This window comes from Coccinella septempunctata, chromosome 6 (genome assembly GCF_907165205.1).
Source record: "Coccinella septempunctata chromosome 6, icCocSept1.1, whole genome shotgun sequence".
Taxonomy (NCBI): domain Eukaryota; kingdom Metazoa; phylum Arthropoda; class Insecta; order Coleoptera; family Coccinellidae; genus Coccinella; species Coccinella septempunctata.
In genome coordinates this window covers 9944557-9969422 of record NC_058194.1, presented here as the reverse complement: position 1 = coordinate 9969422, position 24866 = coordinate 9944557, and the positions used below count along the sequence as shown (strand labels likewise).

Below are 24866 nucleotides of genomic sequence, written 5' to 3'. Positions count from 1 at the left end.
CATGCAATGCTGCTGCTAGGAATTCTATTTTCTACAGGGGATTTGATTTGTTCAATAGGTTGCCTGTGGATATTAAGACCTCTTGCACCATTTCTTCGCTCAGAGTAAATTTATCCCATCATCTCAGAAGTGGACACAGTTGGGAAGGATAATTAGACTAAATGGGATTTCCTTTTTCTTTTTTTGGTGTTTATGGAGGTGTGATTGATTTTTTTTTCTTTAAACTTTGTGAAAACAAAGCCCATAAATGAACCTTACGCACCAATTTTGGATACTCTGAATGCGAGTCCGGGAAAAATGATTGACATACGAACCATACACAACGTCACAGTAATTGAATCTCGATAGAATCAATGTTTCACACAGCATTTTCTTGATCTCAATCGTCAAATACCTCCGTGCGGAATGAATCAATTTGAGAATGAAAAAAGCTAATCACGTAATCTGGGATACATGGTCTGAAAAATTCAGCTCTCTATCAATCAACAGACCCAGATCTCTAGCACTGTCATATGCCTTCAGCCTTACTCCTTCGACACATATGTTCAAACTGTTCACAATATTCTCATAATCTCTCTTGCCTGTAAAGACCAACATTTTACTTTTATCTGGGTTTATGTTCAAATTATGGTGCAGTGAAATATTCCGTAAAACCTCTAAGTCGGAATTTATTCTGTCGGAAGACAGCAATATGTCCTCCGGCAAGAACCTGAATAACAATTGCGCATCATCAGCAAATAGTTCGACCATGCCAAATTTCAACCTAGAAAAAACATCGGCTGTGTAGATGATGTACATCAGAGGACCAAGAATAGATCCCTGTGAAACTCCAGCTAAAACATCCCTCTTGCTAGAAAGCCTATCACCAACCCTTATAGTCTGCGTACGGAGTGCCAGAAATGAAGATATCAAAACCAGCGAAGAGGAAGAGAAACCATAGTATCTCAGCTTCGCACACAACAACTTATGATTGATAGTATCGAAGGCTTTGCTGAAATCCAGCAGAACGAGTACATCAATGAATCCCCGATCAAGATCACGGAAAATAGCATCAGTCATCGACAGGAGACATGCAGCCGTGCTACATCCCCTCCGAAAGGCAGACTGATAGGAAGGTAACAACTCTTTTGCATCAAAGTAACAGCTCATCTGCTGGTAAAGTACCTTTTCCAGCACCTTCGATAGAACAGGTAAAATACTAACAATTTGTAAATCCGACACGGTCTTTGGTTCTAGGACCTTCGGCAAGGGAACCCCAACAGCAGTTTTCCAGGTGGTCGGAAATACACCTTTAAGAATGCAACTATTCACTAGGTGCAGTATGAATGGATCAATAAATGGCCTACAAAAATTGAGCATCCCAATGTCTATAGAATCTGCACCCATTGACTTGGTCTTGATTCCATTAAGCAAATCGGTAACCAATGCTTGCTCTACAATGCGGAATTCAAACGACAATGACCGGTCAAACTTATTATCATTATAGAAGGAAGTTCTCTCCATACACAATGCATCATTCGTGGTGGCATTGAATTGTGCAAAATAATCATTAATTACTTCTGGGTCAGACAATTCTTCAGATAAGCTCGACCTAAATCTACAAGAAATCCCAATATTTTTCAACGCCATCCATGCTTTCTTACTTCCTTCTTCCTTATCTCGTGCGATTGTTGGAAATTTATTTTGAATAAGTGCACTCATTCATTTGTGAGTACTTTTCTGCTTACTGGGTTTTCTTTTTTTTCTGTTTTCATTTGTTGATTTTCATAAAATCGACAAATAATTGCTGGAGTCAACAATCTCTTCTGGGATTCGATATTGGTTGCGCCGCGCACACTCCTACTACCACAGGTCCATTCAATACCGGCTGCCAATCAATCAGTCACTGCACTGCGGTGTTGTGTAGTATTAGTACTCTTCCCTCGTTCTGGGGAGTCACATCGCTTGCTGCGGTTGCTGGAGAGACTTACGTACTTCCTATAACACTCTCACTATCCTTGATCCGTGGCCCGCCCTTCTGTGCTCAGTCTTTCTTACAGGCCCAAGAAAGCGAAGATTGTTAATATTTGTTGTTTCTTTACCCTAAAAATGTCACGATCACTACGTAATACCGCAGCTGGCAATCGTTGAATCTCGTATGGGGATACAAGTAACCCCTCTCCTATTAACGACAATCCTATTACTATCCATCATTTCAATACACTTATGGAAAAGATTAATGAAATGGCAACTAGTGTTTTGAGAATAGAGGAACGTCAAAACGATATCCTTACTCAGCTTTCGACTTGTAATGCCGCTATTACTAAGCATTCCACTATGCTATCAGAGCATCGATCATGCATTGATGAAAACAAAGATCGAATAAAAGCTATTTCTGAAGCTCAAGCGAACCTCACTCATGCTATTTCTGATATCAGATCACAGATCACGAACCCGAAGACTAATACATCCGAGGACCCAGCAATTGTTCCGGAGTTGCTCGATCGGATCAAAAGGTCTCATAATATTATTGTTGCTAATGTTCCGGATAATGGAGACAAATCTGTAGACCCTGTCTTAGCACGGGATATTGTAGATCTCATACAAAAAAATGCCAGTGCCTACCTGATCAGTACTCGACGACTTCCGTCCAAGGATAGCAGTCGTCCTCGCTGGTTGAAGGTGTCCTTTTCCAACACGAAGATTGTGTCGAATATCCTCAAACATAAATCTTCTCTTCTGGGACACTCGCAATATCGTAATATAGCTATCTACGACGACAAAACGAAATTGCAGGCTGCGGAGCTGAATGCTTTACGTGAGGAACTAAAACGACGACAAAGAAATGGTGAAAGGGATATAACGATAAAATACTTTAAGGGTTCACCTAGGATCGTTCCTACGGGCAGTTCTAACAACCAACCAAAAAACTAAACAATTTACATGTTTGGCCAATCGTTTATACCAATGCTCAATCCCTCTCATCAAAACTGTTCGAATTGCAGGCTTTTGTCCAACTTAACGATCCATATATTATTTTCATAACCGAGTCTTGGCTCCAACCTTCGACCGATGACTCAGTTTGTTCCATACCCAACTACACCATATATCGCTGCGACAATGTTGACACTCTTGGATACTGTGGAGTTTGTATATATATTAAAGATGAAGTAGTCAAAACTTTTAGTATCAAATCATCAACCCATAAATGGCCTGGAATTGATAACATTTTCCTTAATCTCTCTTCCCCCAACCTATGTCTGTTCATCGGATGCATTTATCGACCGCGCCCATGCGAGTCCGACGCCAAGCTTTGCGAATACCTATCTGATTTGTCCATCCATTCCAAAAATGTTCTCATTACTGGTGACTTCAACTGCCGGGACATCAAGTGGCCTTCGGGACAGTGCGCTGTTGGATCCCCTTCACACCATTATGCCAAATTATTGCAAGACTCTAGCCTGCAGCAGTTAATTTCGAATGCAACCAGATATAGGGAAGGTCAAACTCCTTCAACTTTGGACCTGTTTTTCACAAACGACCCCAATTTGCTATCTTCAATAGAATAACTACCACCCCTTGGAAAGTGTGACCACGTTGTTCTACTATCTGAACTACAATTAAATATACCAAGTTCACCCCAATCCACCAAGAGGACCGTGAAGAGAACGAACTACGAAAGAGTTAAAGAGCTACTATCGAGAGAAAATTGGCATGAGGTTCTTCCTGAGGGTGCTGATGTCGATGAGTTGTGGACAACATTCTCCACGATCTTCAGCAGGGCAGTTTCTCTGAGCACAGAAGAGAAAATCATCAAATCAAACGTCTCTAAACCGTGGATCACTGGGAGATTCAATGAAATGATTAGGAAGAAAAAATCGCTGTGGCAGAGGTATCTCCGAAGTCGCTCCCGAAATGATTATTTAAACCATAGGTCCTTTTCAAACTTTCTGTCTAACGAATTAAGAAATTCCAAAAATACCTATGAACACCAACTAGCATGCTCTAAAGACAAAAAAAGGCTCTTCAAGTACTTGCGATCTTCATCTAACAGCAAAGTGGGCATTCCTTTAGTCAGAAATGGTTCCAACTCATTATGCAAGGATAATATGGAAACTGCTGATGTATTTTCGGAAATATTTTCTGCTGCGTTCACTTATGAACCTACAGGTCCAATTCCTATTCCGCAGACATCCCGTGAAACTTCAGAAATAAACAACATTCTATTTAGTGAAGACCTGGTTATGAAACATCTTTCCGAACTGAAACCCTCCTCGGCACCTGGCCCAGATGGCATTTCCTCGTTCCAATTGAAACAGTGCTCTGAAGCACTAGCAGTCCCATTGTCCATCATTTTCCGACAATCATTCACCTCTTCTAAACTACCATCTGCTTGGTTGTCCGCCTCTATCACACCTATTTTTAAGAAAGGAGACAAATTGGATCCCAAAAATTACAGGCCAATTAGTTTAACATCAGGCACTTGTAAGGTGATGGAGAGAATTATTTGCAATGCCATTTTAACTTTTGCAGTTGATCATAAGATTATCCCTAAAGAACAACATGGATTTTTACCTGGGAGGTCCATCCTTACTAATCTTTTACCCTGTATCGACGATTGGACTAAGGCTTGGGACTCTGATATCCCTGTGGATATCATTTACCTCGACTTCGCCAAGGCGTTTGACCGTGTGCCCCACCGTCGGCTCATTTCTAAGCTCGAACATCTGGGTATACGGGGTGGTTGTTTATCGTGGATAGAATCTTTCCTACATAATCGGACATTTCGTGTCAGAGTTGGGGAGAGCAAATCATCTGAATATCGAGTGACCAGCGGTATCCCACAGGGTACAGTGCTTGGTCCTCTTCTTTTTTTGTTGTTTACGTCGGATCTTCCCTCCTCTCTTCGATCAATGTGTGCATTATTCGCTGATGATACGAAGCTATACAATTTTCCTCTTGCTTGCGCTGATGTCCTCAGGAAAGACCTAAGTACCTTGAATGAGTGGTGCAGGCAATGGATGCTGCCTCTTAATTTGGACAAATGCTGCGTACTCCATATGGGCAAGAAAAATCCCAAAACCGAATACTTCATCGACGGCAGATTGTTGAAGAGTGTTGACGAGCACTGTGATTTGGGTCTAATAGTAACAACCAATTTTTCCTGGACCAGCCATGTAACATCCATTTGTAATAGAGCTAAACAACTATGCCACTCATTGTATCGTTCTTTTCATGGGTGCAGCTTACAAACGTGTAGGCTTCTGTATCTCTCGTATGTTCGCCCGATGCTGGAGTTTGCCGGTCCCGCTTGGTGGCCTTCACTGAGGAGGGATGTGGATGCGTTAGAAGCTATTCAGCGCACTTGTACACGGCTACCGTTTGGTCGTGACCGTCCAGGCTACGATGCACGACTCCGGCTTCTCAGTGTCCCGAGGTTCGAGCAGCGTCGTGAGCGAGGTGACCTCATCCTTGCCTACCGAGCATTGCACGGTTATGCTGTTGCTGATCTACAGTTCATGTTCAAGAGGAACTTAAATCACCTACGGGGACACCCCTTTAAGCTTGCCAAGGAAAAGTTCAGAACTATCGTCCGACAGAACTTCCTATCGAACAGAATATTTGAGCGCTGGAACCGACTGCCAACCGACGTGGTGACCGCTACATCGGTTAATGTTTTCAAGAATCGCTACGACAGGTGGATCTCTTCTCTTTGAATTTTGTTTTTTCTTTTTTTAATTTACTTTCAAACATTTCATGTATTGAGTTTATAGGTACCGTTACCTCAACTCTCATTATATTAAATAATAATAATAATAATAATAATAATAATAATGTCTGGCCTGCCTGGCAGCTATCTGGTAGATGGCCTGCCGGGTAGCCATCGTAACGACGTAGACGGTGCAGCCAGCCACGCCTGCTGTCCGCAGTCCCATCCCTTTTTCCTCTCTCTTTCACATCCTTTATGGGGGTGCTCTTTCTGCTCCCATTTCTCTACCCCTCACCCAAACCGAGAAAGGGGAGCACAAACCCATGGAAATGGTGATTACGAGAAGCCTCGGAAACAAGTCGCTGCCTGGGGATCGTCAGGGCATGTCTGGAGCCGGCGCTGGACATGACAGCATGCGGGACGTCGGTGGCAGGATGTTGAGGAAGCGGGCTCCTGCTGCAAAAGAAGCTACAGCTCCAAAGCAACAACGGCAACCAACGAGTCCAATTCAATTGCCGACTCGAACCGCTGAAGGTGCTGCGCAGGATATTCAGCCAGTGCTCACCCAAGCGGGGTTAGTTAGAAAGCGCATGAAGTGGACAACGTCCATGAATGAAACTATTGTGCGCATATATAACTCCATCACGGGACTAGGGCAGAACACGAACAACTATAGGAAAAGGCTCCATGAGGAATTCTGCAACGCCTACCCAAATCTCAATGTCACTGAACAACGAGTGGCAGACCAGTACCGCGTAATTCTGAGAAATAAACTAATACCAACGGCCCGAATCGACGCAATTAAACGGGAACTTCAGCGTCCGCTAGCAATAGAGAATAACACCAACACCTCTGATGAAATTCACATGCCTGGGCAACAACACCTAGAGGACATTGATACTGAAAGTCCATCTTGCAACCCAAGTGAGCCTGAACTCAAGGACGATAGGGAAGAGCTCCACCGACAAGTTATCTCTGACATGAGGAGATACTTCGCCGAACTGGAAGGGACAGACCCTCTTCATCGAATAACACCTCCCCGACTCAATACATCCAAGAAGCTGTCACTTATAATCGACATCTTGAATAAGGACGTTTTACCTGAATACCTACAGAACGAAAGTTCATTGGAATATCTGCATCTAGTTTTTTACTGTGCAGCGCTGACGACAGCCAAAACCATAGGGGCAAAAATTCGCGGAACGAACAACAATGGTCCAAAATTACACAAATTACACGCTCCAGCATGGCAGAAACGTCTTCAACACAAAACAGAAAGGCTAAGAAGAGACATTGGACGACTGACGGAGTACTTGAACGGGAATCGAGGAAGAAAGGTTGTGAAAGCTGCCAAAGAGATCATGGATAGAAACAGGACACATACAGAACGAGAGACGGAGAATGCTACAGCTCACCATTGCCTCGACACTCTGAAGCAAAAATTAAGTCTGTATGCAGAACGCCTGAGGAGATATAAAAGCAATTATAGCCGGAAAAGAGACAATAATTCATTCGAAAAGTCGGAAGAATCTTTCTACCGGTCACTCACATCGTCGGATGGAGAAAATGGAAAGTTACCACCAAAGGAGGCCATTGAACAATTCTGGACCGAACAATTATCAACGAAACCTCACTTCAATGGAGATACCGGATGGATTGAAGATGAAAAATCTGAAGCTATAAAATATGAGCCGATGCAGCATGACATGATCACAATTGAAGAAGTGAAATCAGCTATCAGAGGACTGCACAACTGGAAAGCACCTGGGCCTGATGGATTACAGAACTTCTGGATCAAGAAACTTTGGATCATGCATGACAAATTGACCTCCGCAATAAATGATGTCATTGAAAATCCTGAAAGAATGCCAGTATTTCTTACACATGGCACAACATACTTGTTACCTAAAGACCAAAGGAATACAGAAGACCCATCCAAGTACCGACCAATTACATGTCTTCCAACGATGTACAAATTAATCACATCGTGCATTTCAAACCGAATTCACAACCATTGCGAAAGGAATAACATCATCGCCATGCAACAGAAAGGATGCACCAAAGACAGCCGAGGGTGCAAAGAACAACTAATAATAGATTCAGTTATCTGCAATCAAGCGTTCTCCAAGCGAAGGAATCTTTACGCTGCGTACATAGACTACAAAAAAGCATTCGATTCTATACCTCACGAATGGCTCTTGACGATCTTGAAGATTTACAAGGTGGATCCCAATATTGTTAAGTTCCTGAAAAACGCCATGTCAACCTGGCGTACTAGTCTTCAAATGAAAGCAGCAGATTGCTCCATTACAACAGGAGCTATTCCAATAAGACGCGGAATTTTCCAAGGAGACTCGCTGAGCCCTCTGTGGTTCTGCATGGCCCTGAATCCCTTGTCTCATAGATTGCATTCTACCGACTACGGATTTTCCATCAAGAGCGGCAGTAGAACTATGATGAAACTGAATCATCTCCTTTACATGGACGACTTGAAACTCTTCGCATCTACCAAAAAACAAATGCAACTGATGCTGAAAATGGTGGAAGGATTCTCGGAAGACATCAAAATGAAGTTTGGACTAGAAAAATGTCGACTGCTCAACATAACGAGAGGGAAAATAGAAGATGGTACGTTCAAACTCAAGGAAGGTGCAGAAATTGAAGCATTAAAGGAAGGAGACACATACAAGTATCTAGGCATAAAACAGGCAAGAAAAATCAATCAGACCCAGATGAAGAAAGAATTAACGGAGGAGTTCACCCGAAGATTGAGGAGGATAATGAGAACTGGTCTTAACAGCAAGAATCTGATAAAAGCGATTAACACCTACGCTTGCTCGGCGCTGAGCTATTCATTTGGTATTATCTCTTGGACGACCACCGATTTAGCAGCTTTACAGAGAAAAATAAGGACGATGCTGACTAAACACAATAAACATCACCCCAAAAGCTCAATAGAACGGACAGAGCTGCCACGACATCTTGGGGGTAGAGGAATTGTTGATTTGTCCAACCGTATGTCCCAGGAAATTGAAGGACTTCGAAAATATTTCTTGAGCAAGGCAGCTTCGTCAGAACTCCATCGAGTAGTTTGTGTTGCTGATAGTTCTACACCATTAAAGCTACAACAGGATCACTTGGAAACCGTCGAACACTCTGCAGAAAGTAAAATGCAGAAACTGATTGGCAAACCTTTGCATGGGAGGCACCAGAACGAGGTCAACCATGATTACGTCGACATATCTGCGTCGAACTACTGGTTGACTTCCGGAAGGTTGTTTCCTGAGACAGAGGGCTTCATGCTCGCCATCCAGGATCAGGTGATTCCAACAAGAAATTACATGAAGTACATCGCCAAGGATGCCTCAGTGGCGGACGATAGCTGTCGTTATGGCTGTGCGACACATGAAACTATCCAGCACATCACCGGCGGATGTCAGAAGTTCGCGGGCACGGAGTACAAAAATAGACATGATGCTGTTGCCAAGATTCTTCACCAAGAATTGGCACTAAAACACCAACTTCTAACTTCGAAAAAGGTTCCTTATTACAATTACCATCCGGATGCTGTGCTGGAAAACGAACATCACAAGCTCTACTGGGATCGCACGGTTCTCACAGACCGAAAAATAACCCACAATAGACCAGACCTCATATTGCTCAATAAGGATGAGGACAGAGCACTATTCATAGACGTGGCAATTCCAAATAATACCAATCTTCTAGATAGGCACACTGAAAAAATTTCAAAATACAGAGATCTCGAGGAACAAACCAGAAGACAGTGGAAGCTGAAAGATATCAAGACCATCCCTATTGTCATTTCATCTACGGGCCTGATACCGAAGAAACTGCTAGAGAACTTGAGGAAACTTCGGTTGGACGAAAATATCTATAGAGTCATGCAGAAGGCGGTACTGCTCGGAACGGCGAGAACTGTACGCAAGTACATGGGGAATGCAGAGGAACACCGTCTGCTCCGACAGGAAGTGCGGGTGGAGCAGGAATCCAACCTACAGCAGGGAGGCGAGGAGCGACCCGGACCCGACCACCACCACGAGCCCGAAAACCTGGAAAGGGCTCCAACAGAGCTTAATCCTTTTGATATCTGAGATATCTGGGATAAGTGAATTTTCCTCTGGAGAGGAGTGTGAAAGCCGCAAGGCTAAAGTCATAATAATAATAATAATGTAGCCTCAGCAATAAATGACTTCTTTGACTTACGAATCTCAAAAAGGACCTTATTTCTCAAGTTTTTATATTCCTTCCACATGTCATCGCTCCGGCAGCTCTTAAACCTGTTCAAGGCGCGATCACGTTCTCCCATCAGATGTCTTATAAAGTCAGTAATCCACGGAGCCTTAGGACGAGAAACCTTTCCAGTCACAACAGGAGCATGCTTATCAAATACGCTCAGTAAAAAGCTGTTGAAAATTTCTACCTTATTATCAATATTCGACTCGTACAAAAACTCATTCCACCTCTTATTTTGTAGGTCCTCGAGAAACACATCATTATCGAAATTGGAGAAGTCCCTGTATTTTATTCACCTGGAAACTTTTTTCTCTCTCACCAGTTTTACCTCAACAAATGTAAGACTATGATCACTTATGTGATCCACGTTAACAACACCGGAAGACTGGATCATTGAACTCGGGCAATCAACAAAATAGGATTCACCAACGAACCTCCACGTGATGTTATCCTAGTAGGCTCACTTATTATCTGATCAAGGCCAAACGAAAAGAAACAATCAATAACCGGGCCTCTACCAGTCAACAGATCCACATTGACATCACCCAAACAAAACAAATAACTTCTCATAGGACATAATAAACTCAACATCTTATTCATGTCGTCAATAAAAGGACTCAACTTAGATGGTCGCTTCTTTTTATCAGGTGGTCGATAAAAAATAATTCCAAAATTAATCTGTTAGTTGTTTTCCATCTGCCTTCTTCAGATGTTTCGAGAGGTGTATTTGTTTCAATTTTTTGATTACATGACTCAGACCATTTGAAACTGTAAGTAAATTTCCGAAATTATTTCAACTCCACTAGTGAATATAAACACAATAAGAAGTATCTTCCATCAACACAAAAAGAGTTTTGACCATTTTCTTGCATTTAAACTAGATATTCAATAACTTGTCTATGCACTCGATACACCAGCATATTGTGACGGGTAGGATAAAGATTAGGGCGTATGAAGCTCCGAAAATATTGGGGATTTTGTAGAAAAATTGCATCAACTTGTAAATGTACAGACCAGACAGTGTAAGTGGTCCATTCTTTTTGAAGATGCCTCTACAGGATTGTCTATAAGCTAATCCGAATATTGTCCGAACCGTCATTTTCTGCAATTTGAAAACTGATTCCGCATGCACACTGCCACCCCAGAAAATCAATCCGTATGACAGGAGGCACTGAAAATTCGCATAATAAACAGCCATCAGAAAAGATTTAGAAAATTCAGATCTCAATACCCTCAAAGCATAAATCACTGATCTAAGTCTGGCAATTACATTCTCTGTATGATGCTGCCAACTGAGCTGTCAGTCGAGAGTAAGACCCAAAAATTTGGTCTGTCCAGCGAGTTCCTCAGGGGGGAAAGCAGACACATCGACTGATAGGGAACGGCAATGAGAAAAAACAAAATGCGGTTGGTCTTTGATATGTTAATTCGCAAATTATGGAGTAGACACCACTCATCTATTGAAAAAATTATATCATGTGCAAGGGTCTTCAATAAAAGTGAAGATTTGGCTTTTATCAGGACATTAGTGTCGTCTGCAAAATTGGTGAAGAATTCTTTCCACATGGGAATGACATTAGGCAAATCATTAACATATATTAAAAACAAAAGGGGTTCAAGAATACTTCCCTGCGGAACACCCTGATTTATGATGACGCTTGATGAGCGGTATGTTTTTTCATCAATAGTTACCGAAACAATCTGTGGTCGATACCTCGAATAACTTCTGAGGAGATCAAGTTGTTTATCTCTAACACCGTAATGTTCTAACTTACTCAGTAAAACTTCATGTACAACAGAATCAAAAGCTTTTGTAAAATCTATAAATATGCCCAATGGCATAGACTCATCTTCAAAGGAGCTGATGATATTCACGAGAAGCTCAAGCATTGCAGTCTCCGTGCTTTTGCCCTTCATGTAACCGTGTTGTCTTTCATTGATCACTTTGAATTTCTTGTAAAATCTATAAATATGCCCAATGGCATAGACTCATCTTCAAAGGAGCTGATGATATTCACGAGAAGCTCAAGCATTGCAGTCTCCGTGCTTTTGCCCTTGATGTAACCGTGTTGTCTTTCATTGATCACTTTGAATTTCTTGAAGAATTTCAATAATCTGACACATAGAATTTTCAGTTCGCTAGGATCGTCCTTCTTATACAGTGGTTTGATTATTGCAGTTCTTAACAAATCAGGAAAAATGCCTTCTCTGAAACTGTTGTTAATTATGAATTTGAGAGGTTCAACTATGAAATGAATTGATTTTTTTATCACATTTATGTCTATATCATCAATGCCAGTACTTTTCTTCCTAGATAAGCTTTTAACAACTTTCAGAATTTCAGACTCATCTACATCGAAAGAAAAGAAACTTTTACAGTTTCTAGAACCAAGGCATTGGTTTTGTATCGTACAAGGAAAAGAACATCCATTACAGGTGGAAAAATAACTACTAAGGCCCGGTACCTTTGTACCTAGTTTGTCTATGCCCGGTACTTTCACCTTCGAATAAATTTTATTCAAGGTGAATAAGTATCTGTCAAATAATTTCCTATCTGAAGGATATCTTATTTCGGTGCTTTCAGATGAAATTATTTCACAAATAAATTCAATTCTATGAAAGCACGGTATACTACTTTTCACTTATTAATGTAAAATAAGACACCGCATTGTCATTATTGTCATAATTCCAACTAGAAAGCAAATACTTCGTGAAAATCACATAAAGAATAACCAGACATCAAGAATTTAAAAAATTCAACCAATAATGAGGTACTGACATTCGATCTATGACAAATAAACTCTTATTATCAAGTTTCAATGACAGATTTATTCGATGAATAACACTATCTGAAAGTGAAAAGACAGCATTTTTACTTATCCTACGAATAAGACTTATCTATCGAATAAATGTGTGGGGTTTGTTAGATCCCCCATCAGGCGCCTCCCCAGGTGGCGGATAGGGGAATGCCTCTCAGACATGAGTGGTACCGAGGAAATAAAATACTCGGGGCGGACCAAAATCTAACACTGATGAAAGGCAGCAGTTTCATCAAAATCAGGCTTTAGCACGAGAAAATTAATTTCGTAGTGGTAAAGTTCTGAAAACCAGGGAGCGGAGCTGAAACAGCGGTACGATCTCTGTACTGCGGTACAGAAAAGAAACGGAACTCTTACTGTACTAATGATTTTCCAAAGAATCTAAATGGCTGATGAAAACTAAAAATTGGCCCTCAGTCCGGGGCACCTCTTAAATGAGGAGAGGGTGCTAAGAATCTCCCCGTCGTCATCTGTTAAGATTCTATCTGAAACACCTAATGTTAAATTCAAGGTATACCATAGGACTGTACGTATTGCTACTTGGAACGTACGCAGCCTCTTTATGTTGGGAAAGCTGGCCAACGTTGAAGCAGAAATGAACAGGCTCAATATCGACATCTTAGGATTGAGTGAGATCCGCTGGCCAGGTTCAGGAATACAAAAGACTAGTAAAGGAACCATCTACTTTTCAGGTAGCAACGACCCAAATCATAGATATGGAACAGCAATTATGGTCACGCATAACATAGCCGCATCTGTAATTGACTTCGTACCTCTTACAGATCGAGTGATGCTGCTGAGGATACAAACAACACATAGAATAATGAACCTTATACAAGTTTACGCGCCTACAGAGGATAAAGAAGAAGCTGAAATCGAGCGTTTCTACAGCAGCATCGATGAAATAATGCGCCTCACAAAAAAGGGCGAAATAACGATAGTTCTGGGTGATTTCAACGCCAAGATTGGATCCGGAGCAGAGGGAGACGCTGTAGGAAGCTTTGGTCTCGGAAACAGAAACTCACGAGGGGACAGACTGGTTCAATTTTGCAATGAAAACAACTTATATGTCACAAATACCTGCTTCAAACTGCATGCAAGACGGCTTTATACTTGGCGATCCCCTGCTGACTCGGAAGACCGAATAGTAAGAAATCAAATAGATTTTATTTTAGTAAACCTCGACTATAAAAAATATGTCAAATCGGTGAAGACGTGTCCCGGCGCGGATGTTAATAGCGATTACAATCCAGTGTTAATGCAGTTAAGAGTTAGAAGATTTTATAAAGGGAAAATATCGATAACCGTGCAAAGAATAGACTTGGAAAAATTAGAAGACGAAAAATTCCGAACCGTGGTAGCACGCAAGTTGGAGAATAAATTGGAGGAAATTAGAGAATGTGATCAAGAGGAGGCGGAAACAACGTGGAACAACATGAAAAACGTATTAACGGACGATCAAGAAAAAGAGGTAGGATTCCCAAAACAAGACCGGAGACAGGAATGGATGACTGCTGATATTCTGGAGCTAATGGACAGAAGAAGGAAATGTAAGACAGACCCAACAAAATATAAGGATATAGACAGGATTATTAGAAGGAAGTGCAGGGAAGCAAAAGAGGACTGGATGTCTGGAAAGTGCCGGGAAATCGAAGAAAAACATGACGTATTCAATATACATAAAAGAGTAAAGGAAATAACCGGCAAATATCGTAAACATCAAGCAGCTGTCTTGAAAGATTCGGATAATAAAATTGTCACAGGAGTTGAAGATAAACTTAAAACATGGAAAGAATATATTGAAAGACTATATGATGATAACAGATGCCAGACTCCCTTACTTACATATGACAGGGAGGAGGAAGGCCCACCTATTACCAAAAGCGAGGTTGTTTACGCCATAAAGAGTCAAAAAGACAGGAAAGCAACGGGACCCGACAAAATCCACGCAGAGGTCATTAAACTAATAGCCGAACAAGACGGAGAAGGATTAAATTTGTTAACATCGCTTTTTAACAAGGTATATGGTAGTAGAAGAATTCCTTCGGATTGGCTTAAATCAACGTTCATTCCCTTACCCAAAAAACCAAATTCCATCCACTGTGAAGATTATCGCATGATTAGTCTGATGTCTCATGTGCTTAAGATCTTACTGAGAATAATTCATACTAGAATATATAAAAAATGCGATTTTGTAGTCGACGAAAAACAGTTTGGGTTTCGAAATGGAGTAGGTACTCGTGAGGCACTTTTCTCCGTGAACTTGTTGACGCAGAGATGTCGGGATATGAATGTAGACGTGTTAGCTTGTTTTATAGACTACCACAAAGCGTTTGACTGCGTAAAACACGAAAAGCTAATTAAAATCTTGAGAGAGATTGGATTGGACGAGGGCGATATTGCAATTATATATGAACTGTACTGGGGCCAATTGGCAGAAGTCAAAGTTGAAATGAACACATCAGAATCAATAGCAATAAAGAGAGGAGTGAGACAAGGCTGCATATTGTCTCCGCTACTATTTAACATCTATTCTGAGGCAATATTCAAAGAAGCCCTACAGGACATCAAAGGTGGAATAAAGATTAATGAGTACTAATCAATAACATTAGATATGCAGACGATACCGTTATCCTGGCAGACAATGAGGCTGACTTACAACAAATATTGAATAAGATAGTTTCTCACAGTGAAAGTTATGGTTTGCACATAAATACATCAAAAACCAAGGTACTCGTGTTTGCAAAAAGACGCCTAAACGCCTCGATAACAATAAACGGAAAACATGTTGAACAGGTGTCCTCGTTTAAATACTTAGGTGCTGTTGTTAACGAACAAAATGACTCAAAACTGGAAATAAGGGCCAGAATTGAACAAGCCAGAAGAGCCTTTATAAATATGAAGCGATTCTTCATAAGGTCAGATCTCAGCATGGAACTTCGCATAAGGATGATAAGGTGCTACATATTCTCCATTCTTCTGTATGGTTGCGAAAGTTGGACACTTGATCCAACCATGGAAAGGAAAATCGAAGCATTTGAAATGTACCTGTACCGAAGAATATTGCGCATATCATGGATAGCAAGAGTAACTAATGCCGAAGTACTTGGGCGCATGCACAAAACAAAAGAACTGATGCTCTGCATTAAAGAAAGAAAAACCCGATATATAGGCCATATCATGAGAGGTGAAAGTTACGAGATACTGAGGCTTATTATAAAAGGCAAAGTGCATGGTAAAATATCTGTGGGGAGGAGACAAAACTCCTGGCTTAAGGACCTGAGGCGATGGTATGATTGCTCATCAATTGACATCTTTAGGGCAGCGGTTTCAAAGACCACATTGGCCAATTGGATCGCCAACCTTCGACGATCGGAGACGGCGGATTAAGAAGAAGAAGATCGAATAAATTTATTTATTCGCACGTGAAAGTACCGGGCCTAAAATTCTCAACTATGGTATCAGGAGATTCCTTCATTTGCATGAATCTAATGGTCTAATTGATTCTTATTTTTTCCAATTTTTTCGTTAATGATTGACCATAAGGTTTTTGACTTATTGGTAGAACTATGAAATCTGTTCATGTTTAATTTTTTCTTTTCTTCTCTTAAATTGTTATCATACAATGTTTTAACCTTAGAATGAAGTGGTTTTAATTCTGAGTTTTTCGATGAAATTGTATACAGAATATCAAGCAAGTTTTTGATATGAGAAATACTATCATTAGGATGTTTGAATCTAGATATAAATTTGCCTGGTGTTTTTTTAATCTTCGTAAATACTCTCGAATTTATCATGAAACAAGGACAATCCAATCTTGTCTGGACAGAATGTCAGGAAACTTATTCATATTCGTTTCACAAAGCATACGTGTTTCAAATGTTAAACTCTTCCCCCGAGTGGAAAAACAATTGAACTCGAGAATCTGGGCTGAATGATCTGAAAGATGAGGTTGTTCATTATGTGCAGTGAATGTCTCATAATTTGTTACGATATTATCTAAACAAGAATCAATTCATGTGGGCTCAGTAATCGCCAATTTTGCAGCAAGAGCTGATGATATTAAGAAACTTTTGTTTATTACGATAGTTATTGGTGGACTCTAGATGAATGTTAAAGTCGCCTGCAATGAAATAAAATAATAATAATAATAAATGTATTTAAGTCCATCGTCCTGAGTCCTTCAGCCAGTGAAATAAAAAGCATTCATGTCGGTCAACTTCTGTAGTAAAATTGTGAACTTCTCAAAAAACACTTCCAGGTCGGATCTTGTAATAAAATAAAAGCTGTGATCTCATCATCATTAGAAATTCTTGTTTTTATTTATTATAGTTTAAAATTATATTATCTTAAATGATGTTTAGTTCATTGAAATTCTGTGCTCAAACGTAGTTTAAGAATTTAATCATTGATTACTGAAACAGTGCCATTAAGATTGAAACTTAAAGGTGGCACAACTTTTCTCAATGTCGAAACTTGCCTCGTCAAAATACATAAGATAGGACCTGTCCTGTACAAAAAAACAGGCCCGGATCTAGGGGGGGGGCAAGCGGGGCGCTTGCCTCGGGCGCCAGCCTAAGGGGGCGCCAAAATCAACCAGAGGTTAAAAATTTTTTACTTTTGATTTTCTCGGAAAAAATTAATTGCCTAATGCTTAAATGGAAACTGTAGAATGGAAACATGATAAACCATCACTATACCTAAAATCTTTCAAATCAATGAGGGATAAATTCACTGCATATTATTCAGTCATCTACGAATGACCGCCACACTTGGGTGAAATAGGTTGAAAGATCTGATATGTTTACACTGCGTCGCAAGCAGTAATTTCTTTGCCTGGGGAAACACTCATCTCCTTCTCATCTGGAACTAAGGGCCAAAATTTCCGATTTTCTATAGACCATAACATAAAAACTAATCCTTTCAGCATAATTCTGTTTGCATATTCGTAATCTATGCCTTAGTAAAAACACCAATTTTGGTGGAAATCGGTAAGATCGAAATTTTTTCAAATTTTCCATAGATGTACCGAGTTTTTCACCATAATTTGAGCCCCTTTTTAACTTTGTTACTAAGAAAGGTACAAAAAAATGTTTTAAAGAAAAGTTTCACGAAATTGATATTTTTTTAAATGTTTTCACAAAATGAATTATATACAAAGTGGGCGGTTTTCTGAAGAATATTTTTGGTCTCCGATCAAAACCGAATTAATTCTGTACACTAATTCGAGGGCGTAGAACACGAATATGCAAACAGATATTTTAAAAAAAATTACTTTTCAAGTTATGGTCGATGGAAAATCGGAAATTTTGGAGTTCGCGGAAAAATTCATAAAATCTTAACCGTTCGAGATAGATGAATGAAGTGTGGATTTTTATATTTGCAAAGAACCAATTCATCACCAAAAAAACAGCATATGACTAGTGCCTTTTTTCTAGCTGCTACAGCTCCTCAAAGTTGACCAATATTTCCGAAATTTTGCACTAAAAGTGATTTATTCCCCAAAATACTGATCCTCCAAAAATCTAATTGCATATTCGTGATCTACCTTGAATTAATATGTAAAGAGATCCGGGTCGATATATGTACATAGTTAAAAAAATAAATTTTTGTTCGGAATAATTTCGTTCATGAATTGATTTTTTTTTAATTATGCAATTTTTGGGAGTATTTTGGGAAAAGAATAACTTTTAATGGAACAATGAGAAAAAATATCTTTTGATGGAACAATGGGAAAAAAATATGAGTAATTTTTTCCCAAAGTACTCATCATTAGATTTTTTCTACGAACCTTAGAAGGAGGGGGGGGGGGGCGCCATCATGAATATTTGCCCCAGTCAGAAAAAATCGTAGATCCGGGCCTGACAAAAAATCAAATTCCACTAAAGTGTAATGGAGCCAAAGTGACTCTCAAAATATCATTTTGTCACGTATTGAAAGTGCAATTCTTTGGCTTTCCAACTACATCTGCAACATCCCACATTGACTTCATAGCCTTTTTAAGATTAGTATTAACACGTTGACTGTCCCATGCATCACATATGATTCATAAAGATTTTCGCCAGGAGTCCATGAGTCGTATGTGATTCATTGATTCATTTGACATTCAAGATAAATATGGTTACTTTTCATGAACGCTGCAGTGTGGTCGGTTCATATGGGCTGAACGTCTTGTAGGAATATGTATTAATAACCTCAATCATAATTAATCATACATGATTCAAGAAACATCAGCATCAAGCCTTCCATTGGACTTGAAAATTTTGAACATGAACAGTTCCTTAAAACCCTTTCGCTACCTGCGTACACAAATGTGTACAGCGTTTTGAATCCTGCTGTAACGCTAACCAAGAATGATTTAATCGATCTGCTCCCAACGTACACATTTGGGTATGCATTCAGCATGACGGGGTAATCTACAGTGGCCATTTGAACCGGTCATTCATAAACGGAACTTGAATCTTCACAGACATCTTCGGTTAAAGGTTAGGGCGTGTTGAATAGATCACTACAGACAATTTACTTTGCATGTGAGGTAGCTCCTATGTAGTTGTAAATTTCATTCATAGTTCATGAAAGTTCCTATTTGGCATTGAAAGTGGAACAAATACAATTTGATTGATATTGTCGTCCGTAATTTACTTTGAAATTGTGTACACAATTGTGCACTGCAGACACTACAGACACTACAGACAATTTACTTTGCATGTGAGATAGCTCCTATGTAGTTGTAAATTTCATTCATAGTTCATGAAAGTTCCTATTTTGCATTGAAAGTGGAACAAATACAATTTGATTGATATTTTCGTCCGTAATTTACTTTGTGTACACAATTGTGTACACAATTGTGCACTGCAGTAGTAAAGTGTTGTAAAATACGTATAACAGCAATTTTTAGATAAGGTTTTTATATTTATTTCATGCATTAGTTAGTCAAAATTTAAGCCCCTCACTGAAAAGGAACTATTAGAATGCATGGATAATTTGTCTGATCTGAAATTTTGGATTTACTGCACTTCGGAGCTTATGTGGGGAGAGCATTGATATTATTATCAAAATCAGGACCAAAGAAAAGGGGACGACCATCTGTTGTAACTGATGGCGAGTCACAAATGCCTAGATCTTCAACTAGACCAAGACCAGAAGTAAGACCCCTTAAAGATATTTGTTTTGATGGAATGAACCACCTACCTGAGGTAGATGATAAGGGCTTCGCATCGAGATGTAAAAATGAAAATTGTGCTGGGCGATCACGTAGCATGGGTTCCAAATGTAAGATATATTTATGTCTTACAAGAAAATCGAATTGCTTCATGAAATATCATTCCAAATGATGATATTTATGCAATTATTTTGATTTATATGGTAATACATTGAATGAAGAATAATTAAAACAAATGATAATAATAAAAATACCTTACGTTTTTCGTATTGATTTGCAGTCTTCTTCTACCATCGTACACATTCGTGTACATTTCAAAAACTTGAAAACAAACAAAAAATTGAAATAAGTCTTTATTCTAAAAAATAAATAAAAAATTTAATGTCTAAATACCTAATAGCAAAATTTTAATTTTTAAATTACATATTCGGTAGTCAAAGGGGTTTAAATGGCTGCAGAATTAATTTTTTCATAGAATATATATTTTATCACTCAAAAGCAACCCTTATCTTGGTATAAATGTGTTGGACGTGAGGGGTGAGAAAAAAATAGAATGGGGACAGTCAACGTGTTAAGGATGAATTTTCAAAGCCTGAATTTTACCTTGCTCTCTCGATGAGTGGAAGTATATCATCAGCTCTTAAGGTTACTTCATTTAGATCCCCAATCCACTTTGCTTGTAAAGATTCCTGGTCCGCCTGTGAAACAGTTTTTAATTTTCCACCAGTGACATGTCCTATATATGAAAATCTAACCCAGAATCCTTTAGCACATTCAACTTTTAGCAATGTCGTACATTCCACAATCAAACCTGTTTCCTCTAAAACCTCTCTTATAGCAGCATCATATAATGTTTCGTTTTTGTCCACTCTACCAGCTGGTAAATACCTAAAAAATTTATGCATTGAACTCATAGCTCTTAATCATTATAGTTCATCAGAATAAAGTGAAATTACCATTTACCAGCACAACTCTCTTTTGCTTCTTGAATCATAAGTACTTCATTCTGCTCATTTATAACAAGAACAGCAACAACATATGTAACAGTTTCTTTCAATACGGGCTTGAAGTTAGGACTTATGCTTGGTTTAACACCTTGAATTTCCAAAGTAGCATTTTGTTCTTCTAATGTATAGTCACATATGGCAGATTCACTATTTTCCAATGGTGACCCCATAAGAACTTTTTCAATATTCAATTCTACACTATCAGGCATTTTTCAGTGTGCTCACTTTTAATCTTATTACACTTGTTTTTATTTTTTATTTGTTTATGTATTCATTGATTAATAATAATTAATGTTATCACTTGTCATCTCACTCCAACCTTCTAACCTCACAAAAATTGAGGAGGACATAACAAGGGAAATTCCTGACTTGAAGAATATGTTCGTGTTTTTCGTTGTTACAAGATACGAAAGAGTGGTATTTTAGTTCTTCAAGAACTCCAAGAATATTCATTTGGCAATCTGTAATAGATTCACGAAATGTAGGTTGATACCACAGAACACTAATATTGTTCATACTTTGATACTTTTGAGATGATAAATATCATCATCAGAGACAGAGACTGTCATCAAAGATTCCTCTTTGCTGTCATCATCATAAATATCAAAGAGTTAATCTTTGTAAATATACTCCAGGCCAGAGACAACCTGCTCCAGGCCCTCCAGGGCTCCTCTAGAGTCCTACTCGCGAAGTTCCCACTTCCCACCAGAGATATATCTCTGGTTCCCACAGATTACAGAGTAGTTCCTCAGCGAAGTACTCTAGAAAGTCTGGCGAAGTCCGAAGCCGAAGCAAAGAGCAAAGACTGCAAAGAGCCGAAGCTACACACTACCATTGAACTCTATGGGAACTGGAATGGCATCGCGATACAGGCAAAATGAGGAAGAGTGAAAGGGAAGATGTAGAGCAACCTTTCTCTCTCGCACGCCGTTGCTATTAGCAACGTAAACATTTCAATGCGGGAATGAAAGAATGAACTATTCGAACTGAAAATATTTGAAGGTTTGATACTGATTGGAAAAATTCACTTCTTTCTCTATTCCCAAATTGTTCAAATCTTTCAACGAGTCGGTTCGTACTAAAAATAATTAATCATTAGTTTGTCATTCTAATCGAAATTTCTAAAAATTTTGCACTTTTTTTAGTGATTTATGATGTTAATCATAATTTCTTGAATTTCGGGAACGAAATTTTTAATAATCAACCTTGCAGCCTTGATGAATTACTAAAATAGAAGCTTTAGAGTTCAATGCACACTACACACAAATTTGTCTATGCTACACACTCGTTCAACCAAAGTTCCTCTTTGGTTCAAAGTTCCTCTTTGGTTCAACTTCGCGAAGCTCATTCGTTCTGGTTGGTTCTGGGCCGATTACAGTACGAGTAGTTCTGGGCAGAGACCTTTCTCTATGGTTCTAGGGTGCCGATAGCGTGCGTATTTTGAAAATTGTTCGCTTGAATTTGAATACCCATCTCAAATAGCTGCCAAGCCAAAGAAATCAAAAGCAAACCAAAACAGATTTTAATTTTGTATATTTCTACAATAGCCTCTGTATGTTGCAAATAGCGAATCCTTAAACCTTTTTTTTCCAATTCTTCAACGGGCACACAGCCTCCCAAGATGTCGCGGATGGGCCATAGAGATCTTGTCTCTGGGATGGGCACACAAGCATCATATAAATATATGTATCGAATCCTCTGCGCAGTTCACAGATTACAGAGTAGTATGTTTGTAGTATGTTTACCATCCCTGAAATAATAAACCATGGGAAGAAAAAAAATATAAGGCCAATTTTACACTTGGGTTAGTTACCTAACCTAACTCTATAATCTTTGATTGTTTCCGTTTGCAGTGTTTCCAGGAACGACATAAATCGATTTCAAGCGAATAACTTAGTCATCATTGGTAATTACCAACAATAACCAACAATGACCAACTGCATTCAAGTGCTTTTGGTCATTATTGGTTATAATATCGGGACGTCATAAACTAGCCCTTCAACGTCATCATTTTGGACCGCAGATAACCGGAGATGACCATACTTGAGAGCTGGGTTAAACTTCTGATTATTGAAGTGAGGTTAGAAGTTGTGAAGGGACATAACTAAGGGCAAAACCAGCAATAACCGCGGTTATTAGGAGTTATTCGCTTGAAATCGATTATGATTTGCTCCTGGGTCCACTTTAGATTGCTCATACTCGTATTAATCAAAAAATAACGCACCGGCACAAACGACGTCGGTCTAAAGGTAAGCGCACGTACAACGGCATCGGACGGACGCCGGACGGTACGGATCGGAATAAAATACTTTCAACGGAACCGAATGGAACAACGCACATATGTCCGACCGATGCGTGCCGTGCCAGCCGATCCCGAAATATGTGCGATACCAAGATTGCCGCGGCATCTTCGTCATTTTGCAAGTCTCTACCTACAGCAGCTCATTTGTTGTAACGGTTGTCATTCCAATAAGCAAGGCAGAAATATGAATTTTCAAGAAAACTGTGGGTATGGAATTATAATTTATCACTTTTCTTCAGTGGCTCCTCTTATGGACTACAATTGAAGAACTAAAATAGGACCAAATATGAGTACATATTCTACAAAACCTTCCTTCTTCTACATTCATGTATATCATTAATCCACATTCGTCAACACCTCCTTCGTTATTTGAAAATTTTCTTCTTCCAGAGCAATCGCAATTTTCTCAACGCTTGAAGATATATTCGCAAATAACCTATTCTTCCGGTTCCGGCGATTCCGATGTTATATGTGCGATACCTTCATAAAAATTCCGCCGCTTCCGTGCCGTTCCTTCCATGCCGTCCGTCCGATGCCGATGTATGTGCGCTTACTTTAAATGAGCTACTTTGTCTTCGTGAATGAGAACTGAAGTCGGCCGAGTAGTGTAGAGAGAGAGGTTCTTCAGTAACGCACTTCGTCCAACTTCGGACCCTTTGACTCGAGCGCAAACGCCGACAACAAAAACAAATGGAAGTCGGGCGAGGCGAGGTAAAGTTTGACGAGATAAGCCGAGGTGCCTCTATACCGGGTGTCCCAGAGCTTTTAGGCCAGCAGATATCTCAGTTACCTGCGGAAAAAAAAAATTGAAAAAAATACTTGTCGTAGGAGACCATACGCTCTTTCATGCAGCATAGCAAAATCCACCCCCTGACAAACAACCCCTGAGAAACAACCCCTAACTTTTGTTTTTCAAATGGCACCCCCATGTTTCTTTGGCTTCAACTGACAGCTCTTTTTAATTCTCAATCAATGATATATCATAATATGTAGTTGTAAAGATAGTCACTCGATAAAATTGAATTCGTTAGTGGGTACTGTTAATTGGACTGATCGAATTAGTCCACATTGTAGAGACAAGAAAAAGTGGATGTTGAAAAAAAAGAGTCAATAAAATGTTAGAACTTTTTGTGCTTTGTTTTATTCCTACGGTATCTGGATGACAAATTGGTATCAGTCGTGATATTGTTGTTGTATATCAAAATGCCTTTTATCTTCATATTTTTATTTTCCATAATTCTGCATGCCATTCTAGCTACCATGATACATCATTGAATGAGAAATGAAAAAAAATGTAAGTTGAAGCACAACAAACATGGGGGTGCCATTTGAAAAACAAAAGTTAGGGGTGGTTTCTCGGGGGTTGTTTGTCAGGGGGTGGATTTTGCTATGCTGCATGAAAGAGCGTATGGTCCCCTACGACAAGTATTTTTTTCAATTTTTTTTTCCGCAGGTAACTGAGATATTTGCTGGCCTAAAAGCTCTGGGACACCCGGTATACTATCGTATTCGTTCAACTTCGCGAGTAGTGTAGAGGAGCCATCAAGATTTCTTAGGCCCGGTACTTTCACGTGCGAATAAATCTGTCATTGAAACTTAATTAGAAGAGTTTATTTGTCATAGATCGGTACGT

At 39.5% G+C, this 24866-nt stretch overlaps 1 protein-coding gene across 1 annotated transcript in view; it reads right to left on the bottom strand.

The window, feature by feature from the left end:
• The window catches only part of LOC123315828 (8-oxo-dGDP phosphatase NUDT18), a 60554-nt gene extending 39130 nt beyond the window's left edge, over positions 1-21424 (bottom strand). The window contains exons 1-2 of the mRNA XM_044901703.1: positions 20881-21424; positions 20528-20812 (exon numbers count right to left, since the gene is read on the bottom strand). Coding sequence (XP_044757638.1) covers positions 20528-20812; positions 20881-21140 — 545 coding nt within the window. The 5' untranslated portion in view covers positions 21141-21424. The remainder of the gene's footprint in view (positions 1-20527; positions 20813-20880) is intronic.
• Between the last annotated feature and the right edge of the window lie 3442 nt (positions 21425-24866).